This window comes from Crocuta crocuta, unplaced genomic scaffold (assembly GCF_008692635.1).
Source record: "Crocuta crocuta isolate KB4526 unplaced genomic scaffold, BGI_CrCroc_1.0 scaffold1171, whole genome shotgun sequence".
Classification (NCBI taxonomy): domain Eukaryota; kingdom Metazoa; phylum Chordata; class Mammalia; order Carnivora; family Hyaenidae; genus Crocuta; species Crocuta crocuta.
In genome coordinates, this window is record NW_027530879.1 from 396,940 (window position 1) to 404,653 (window position 7,714).

At 45.5% G+C, this 7,714-nt stretch overlaps 1 protein-coding gene across 5 annotated transcripts in view; it reads left to right on the plus strand.

The window, feature by feature from the left end:
- The window catches only part of BMX (BMX non-receptor tyrosine kinase), a 47,573-nt gene that overhangs the window by 37,460 nt on the left and 2,399 nt on the right, over positions 1 to 7,714 (plus strand). For 3 of the 5 annotated variants that reach the window (XM_077769640.1, XM_077769642.1, XM_077769641.1), the window contains 3 exons: positions 116 to 180; positions 2,082 to 2,200; positions 4,853 to 5,010. In XM_077769640.1, coding sequence (XP_077625766.1) covers positions 116 to 180; positions 2,082 to 2,200; positions 4,853 to 5,010 — 342 coding nt within the window. Of the gene's footprint in view, positions 1 to 115; positions 181 to 1,520; positions 1,768 to 2,081; positions 2,201 to 4,308; positions 4,487 to 4,852; positions 5,011 to 7,714 lie in introns of those variants that run through there. The other 2 variants (XR_013336395.1, XR_013336396.1) reach the window with 2 other exon arrangements.

Consider the following 7,714-nt stretch of genomic DNA (forward strand, 5'->3'; position numbering starts at 1 on the left):
ATGGCCGATCTCAGATGGGGTGAGAACTCCGCCAAGAGAAGGAAACTATTGGATTCTGAGATCGGGAGGTTCTTGGCCACTTTTACTCTTTGGTAATTTTGTGTTTCCTCCCAAGGCGGCTCGGAACTGCTTGGTAGACAGTGATCTCTCCGTGAAAGTGTCTGACTTTGGGATGACGAGGTAAGCCAGAACCAAAGAGGCAAGCGATGAAAGAGGGGTCTCCATTCATACCTAAATGCCATCAGAATTGAAGGCATTGAGGAGATACAGAACGTGCTCTGAAGCGGGGCATTAGAAGCCTGGATCTCCCCAGACTGCCTCTGACCACCCTATGAAAAAAGCCAAAACGGTGGAACAGACTGCGACGGCCACCAACAAAAAGCCTGGCCAGGGAACACCAAATGCAGCAGATACCCAAGGAAATTCAACACCAAATCCTCAGGTCCCTGATTACCCTCCAAACTATATTTTATTCCTTAATAATTTATCAGAAGAAACGAATGAGATGATGTTATCCATGCTGTTTAATCAGTTTCCTGGTTTCAGGGAAGTATGATTGATGCCTGGGAGGCATGACATTGCTTTTGTTGAATTTGAGAATGACGGACGTGCTGGAGCCGCCAGGGATGCTTTACAGGGATTTAAGGGCACGCCTTCCCACGAAATGAAGATCACCTATGCCAAGAAATAACATGGGATAGTGGTCTTTCAAGGACTTGGTGTTATTTATAGTGTTTGTTTTGATAACATTGGGTCAGCCCATTTTAATAGTTGGGGGTGAGGGGGAGTGAAAGTGAAATTTTCATGAACAATTTAAAAAAAATCACTGGTCTTTGTTTAGCCTTAGTGAACTATGAAACACGAAGGCCTTCATTTTGTACAATAAACTATGATTTGTACTCTAAAAAAACAAGAGTACACTTATCCTGATGAGCCCTGAGTGCTGTAGGGAGCTGTTAAATCACTATACCGTACACCCGAAACTATGTAACACTGCATGTTAACTACAGTGGAATTTTTGAAAATTTTAATGGAATTATATTATATATACCTGCTTTTGCATGTACCCATTTTCCATGGGCATTTTTTTAATTTTGGTAAATATAGGGCTATCTTGTTGTTTACATGGCTGTATACTGGTTTAGTGCATTAATGTATCATATTTTTAAAGATTATTTATTTTTGGGGGGGGAGAGAGAGAGAGAGAATGAGTGGGGGTGGGGTAGGGAGAGAGGGATAGAGAGAGAGTCCCAAGTAGGCTCCACGCTCTCAGTGCAGACCCGGGGCTCAAACTCACGAACCGTGAGATCATGACCTGAGCCGAAATCAAGAGTCAGATGCTTAGCCGACTGAGCCCCCCAGGTGCCCCTGGGCCATATCATATTTAATTGCTCTTCAATGTGTGGACATTGAGGATGTTTCTATTTTTATCACTAGTATATAGTGCATAGCCTTGAATATATATTTTTATGGTCTTGATATCTCCATAGGATATTATCGTTCATCATTGTTTATAACAGGAGATTAGAAGCAATTTGCAAGGTTAAACCATACGATGTTAATCCATGAGAGGCAATACTATTCAGTCATCAAATATATCCCAGAAGAAAATGTGACCACGTAGGGAAGATATTGCTGATATGCTGTTAAAGGACAAAGCAAACTGCAGTATGACAGAAACCCAATTTTGTTCAAATATATAGAACAAAAGATTGGAAAATGCAAGCAAAAATGTATCTTGAATGGAAGATTTACAGTATCTTTGGGGTGAGATTCTGAGTAATTTCACGCTTACGTTTCTGTGTTTTCCTATACTTCGCAAATGTTTTGCATTCTGATTTTGGTATCTGCTAAGTTAGATATAATGTTTTAAAGCTTCCAAGTCATAAGCAGCCTTTAGCTAAGTTACACATTGAAAGGAAGCAAAAGACCTAGAAAACCGAGGCATTCCACTGAGACTGTGAGGGCTCTGTGACCTTTATCAGCCCGTACTGTCACAGAGGCCATGGCAGCCCACAGGGTTCTTCTCATTTTGCACGGCCCAGTGACTTAAGGTCTGTGTTGATTTTTTTCCCCCACAGGTATGTTCTGGATGACCAGTACGTCAGCTCCGTAGGAACAAAATTTCCGGTCAAGTGGTCAGCCCCAGAGGTGTTCCACTACTTCAAATACAGCAGCAAGTCAGACGTGTGGGCATTCGGTAAGCGGGTGGCCACGTGGGCCCCAGCCCCATTTCGTAAGCTGGCTTCCACAACAGGAAACCGCAAGCGCAGCAACATCCATTTTTAGCAAAAAGGCCTGAGCTTGCGAAATCACCTGTATGGCCTGAGATAAGCAAGAGATCGAAGACCTTTTGCCTTGGGGCAGGGGCAGGGCGTCTGCCCCGAGTCGTAGAAAAATCTCCACCCTGCTAGCACCTTTGTACCAAACCATGGGAGAGAAAAGCTCTTCCAGTGAAGATTTCTAACAGTCCTTAAAGAGGAATCATTGAAAACTAAAACCGGGTTTGCATGGAGTCCAAAATTGAAGGGCTTCAAATACACTCATCGACTTTCCCCGTGAAAGCGGCAAGGACGGCCACTCCTTTCTGACTTGACCTGCTCTTTGGGCATGCGCAGGGCAAACGCCAACCACAGCTCAGTGCTTTCTTTGGCCCTTGCTAATTTCAACTAGTGTCCTTGTTAAAATTCATCCTTAGGTCGAGGGTCATCCTTAGGTCGAGGACCAAATCTGGCGGCCTGTTTCTGTAAATGAAGTTTTACAGGAGCAAGCCATGCATGTCCCGTCCTGGATCGTCTCTGGCTTTGTACTGCGACAGCAGAGCGGTGCGGCTGTCATACCTGTTGCATGACCTCCAAAGTTTAAATACTTGCTATGGGACCCTACACAGAAAAGACTTGCTGACTCTTATGTTAGTAAAAGATCTCTACTGAAATTTACTAAAGGTAATTGGAAAACAGAAACAGTTCTTAAGATGTGATTTGGTAGATTTCTGAGATCTTTCCACATTGCCAGGAATGTCAGGCCTGTTTACAATCACTGTCAGGTGGGCCCAGGATAAATAATCCAAGCGATCATAAAGTTATGGGTGTATTAAATGCAACTGAGCCCCATTTCATGTCTGTTTGAGTCCATAAGCGTAATTTGCCTTTTTATAGGACTTCCAAAAGACCGCATGAATAACAAAATTTCGTTAGCCGTTTATTTTTTTAGGTGGCGCAAATTTTTAAAATAACTATTACTTTTGTAAACATAGTATCATTCACTTAAAAAAATAATCTGACGTACACAGAAAAAAAGAAAAACCACAAAGATGGCGTTGTGGTGGCTACTTGCTATCCTTTGGGGCCAATTACCTTGTGAAAATAAGTGTCCATCTCCTTGTGTCCATATGCCTTATGAAAGATGCTTTTAAAAATCAGTATCCTTACTCAATAGTTATAGCTTGTTTGTGGCCCAAAAACTGCATTACCCTGCTGATGACTCACTCTATGGACTACGAGTTGGCCCCAGATATTTTCTGGCTGTTTCCAAAAATGAGATCCTTTCTTAAGTAATTTGTCTCCAATGAGGACGTTCTAAATGAACCAGTACTTCTGAAAGCAATTCTCAAAGAAGGGGTCCCACAGATATTTAAAGCAATGGTGTTATTTTGGGGATAAGTGGCTAGCCTTCCAAAGACAGAACTGTGAAGGGCTGTACACTTTCGGATGGTTGTTATAGAAGGCTATTTTCAAAAATACAGCCACGGCAACTTGTGCTATTGCCTTATTGTAAATATTTTACATAAAGTCCATAGCCCTAAAAGTCAAAGAAATTTTGTACTACTTTAGTTACGGTTCTAGAATAATTTTCTTCCTTTTTACGTATTTCGGGCTTGCCAAAGTTTTGAAGCTAGCTGGCCGTTGAAATTCTCTGGTTTGATCAGGACGACAGCACACTGGCCACCATTTAGAGAGCTTTTAAAGCGTCCTGGTGCACTTCATGTGCTCTGCACTTTTTATCCTATTTCATGCTCATAGCAACTCTGTGATGTGCAAATATCCACATGCCGTAGACAGGGAACCTGATCTGAGGATGGGTAAGAAACCTGTCCGGCCTATGAATGGCAGAACTGAGCCTCAAAGGCCACATCTGACAGACCCAACTGCCACCATCGACCAGCATGACCAGAACCCGGTTTTTTAATCTGGAGTCTGCAATGCCCTTGGATGGGCTTCAGCACCCTGTGAACACCCAAAAACTGAACACAAAAATGCCGTGCAGTCGCCTTCCTAAGAGAGAACCAATGGTTTTTTTTTTTATCAGATTCTTAAAAGGCCACCTGACCCACAAAATCTTAGGAACCACCAAGGCAAAAAAGAGCAATTCTGTCCACAGTTTTATCTGTGAATTTCATGGGAAGGTAATTTGTGCAGTGAGATTGTTGCACACAACTGCCAAGGCAGAGAGAAAGAAAAGGCGAGGACTTCAATCACGCCTTCAGGTTGGAGCGGGGTGATAGGAGTGGGGGTGGTGTCACGGTGAGGGGTGGACAAGGAGGCCCCAGCCGCCTCCCTGAAGTAGTCCCAGATCCCAGCTTAAAGAACTCCCGCTGCAGCCGCCCTTGCCATTGACCCGTTTACCGGCAAGAACAACCGCCCGGGGCTCAGGGAGCCGGGAGAAGGGGCCCCGGGCTCCAGAAGTGATGGCACAGTCGCACCCTCCATACCCTGTCCTGTTTCCCAGGGATCCCTCGCTCTGACCCGTGGCCTTCCTGACCCGGGGTGTGAAGCCTGTTTGGCAAACTCTGTACCTTCTGACATCAGCTCTCTTTCCTTTTCGTCTGCTGGTCGCCCTTCGTGCGCTGCAGGGATCCTGATGTGGGAAGTGTTCAGCCTGGGGAAGCAGCCCTACGACTTGTACGACAACTCCCAGGTGGTTGTGAAGGTCTCCCAGGGCCACAGACTCTACCGCCCCCAACTGGCGTCAGACACCGTCTACCAGATCATGTACAGCTGCTGGCACGAGGCAAGTGCACCGCGTGGGGGAGGAGGAAGGCGTGTCGGGGGCCCCCGGAGCGGCTGCCTGGGACGCCACGGGGCGAAGCGTTTTTGAGGGAAAACACCTGCCGCAGAGCGGGTGCGATGGCCCTGGGCCCCTTCCCACAAGTGTTTGTAATTTAAAACGAGCAACGCAGGTGCCAACAATTTGACAACTTCTATCCAGCACTGTTCTAAGAACTTCGTAAACATGAACTCATCTATTCATCACGCAACACGCTATGAAGGAGGCACTACCACGTCCAAACCTACGAGAAGAGGAAATGGAGCCCCAGAGAGGTTATGCGACTTGGTCGAGGTCACATAGCTAGCAAGAGGCAGGCCAGCTAGTGTCAGAGTCCCTGTTCTTAACCACAACACTGTGGGGTCTCTCCTCGAGTAGAAAACGTGAGAACATGTGGTCATGTGTAGCAAACACACAACGGACACCATTCCATCCTCTCTTCCCGTGCCTCCCACATACAGACTAGAAGCATTCCATGCCGTTAGGGAATAAGAGTATCGTTTGCGGGAAACAGGAGCTGAAACGGCAGGAGATGGATTCACAAAGCACCTACTATGTCCAAAGGACTNTCACACACACACACACACACACTATAGAACTGAAAACACCAAGCAGATTATAATTATACGTGCAAAATACAAACATAGGCAAGTGCAGAAAGAGGTCAAAGGAGAGGGAGACCCGCTTCCTGGAGGCATCGTTATCTGAGCCGAGTCAGGAAACCTCGGCAGAGTCCATAGCTAGGTGAGTAGAGACGCTGTCACAGGGTGTCCAGGTGAGACCTGCAGAAGCAAAGGTGAGGTGGCCCCAAGGCCATGGCGTGCCCGGCTGTACCTAGTGTTGGAAGGGCTGGGGGTTCGTTGGAAGAGTAGGTCTGAGTCAGATCCTGCAGACTGAACAGCAGGGAGAGGAGGGTGAGTTTTGCTTTTTACAGGCAATGGAGAGCCATTGAAGACTTTGAAGAGTGCATAATAATAGGGGACTTTTAAGAGCATTAATCTAAAAATAGCTCGTAGTCATTATATGGTACTGCCTCATTGACCGAGAGAAATAATACCACATTCGTGTATTCATTCGTTCATTTATTCACCTATTTACTGGTGAAAAGGCAGACTGGTGTCATGGTTAAGCATGTGGACTCTGGAGCCGGAATGTCTGGGTTGAATACTAGCTGTGTGACCTTGTATAAGCCTCCTGCCATCTCTGTGCTTCACCATAAAATAGCACTTAACTCCTAGGATTATTGCGTGCATTGGATGAGTTAATGCTGTCAAGTCCTTAGAGCAGTGCCTGGTACACAGTAAGTACTCTGTGTGTTGGCTGTTGTGTATTTACAGAGCCCCTGTGCACCAAGCACTATCTATACTTGGTGCCAGGAATAAATTGCCCCCCACGACTTACAGAGTTCCTCATTTCTCGCGTTGGGAAGAGTTGCTGACAGTATTGCGTACTAATATTGTATCATTTAGCCTAACATTCTCTCCTGGAAGGTGGGCGCTTCCTCTTTTCCCACCCTATAGCACTTGGAATAAAGCTGTCCCATCCACCCCACCTCAGCCCCAACGGAGTGTCTTTAGTGCTGAGAGCCTCAGGCAGCGCTAGAGGGTCAGATGGGGTCAGGATTGAGCTAGAGACCTGTCACTGTTCGCCAACCAGGCTGCCTTACTGCTGTCACCTATCAGATGGGTGAGAGGAGCAGACAGGGTTTTGAGTTGGCGTCCCGAACCCGCCTGGCCCTTCCCACCCTAGCTCCTGGGAATATGGCCACACCACTGGGTGGACAGGGGGGCCCGGGTAGCGGCAAACCGCCTTCTTTCCCCAGTTGGTCCACGAAAGTGTAAATTGCGGCAGAGTCCGTGGAGAGGGGTTTGCACTGAGTCAATTTCCAGTTGAAGGTTCTGCATATAGTGACCGCTTTGTACATTTTGGTCCTCAACTTTTTAAATATTTTATTTCACAGTTTTTAGAAGAACGCTCACAATTTTCATTAGATTCCAATTTATCTTTTCCATATTTCTTTGCACAACAATGAGCATGTACGTGTGTGTGAACACATACTTTCTTATAAGGAGCAAATTCCCTCCGCAGGTGTTACCCCTCTATCCATGTGTGTGTTTCCCCACCATCTCGCCAACACAGACCATTCTGGATTTCTGCCAATCTGACAGATGAGAAATGGCATTTGGTGCAGCTTTTATCTGTACATCTTTCATTACAAGGGAGGTATATTTTTAAGGGCATTGGTGTATCTTTCTGAGAATTATATGTCGTATCTTTTCCCTTTGCTCTATCAAGTGTTTTGTTTCTCTCATCTCAATTTTAAAGACCCCTTTATAAATGAAAGCGGTAAGTACTTCATCTGTGATAGTTGTAAATATTTCCTCCCACGTTGTCACTTATCTTTGGATTTAATTTATGGTGGGTTTTGCCACGCAAACTTATTTGTTAAATATAGTTAATCGAATCAGCATTTGCTTTTATTGCTTCTGGAAACTGAGGTAAAGTCCTATAGGTCTCCCCACACCCCAGTCCTAATGGCATTCACTCAGATTTTCCTCTAGTACTTTTATGGTTTCATTTTTTTACATTTAGATCTCTGGTCTAGTTGGTGGTTGTTACGGTGTACGGTACAGAGCATGGCCCCAAAGATCTCATTTTCGAAATGACT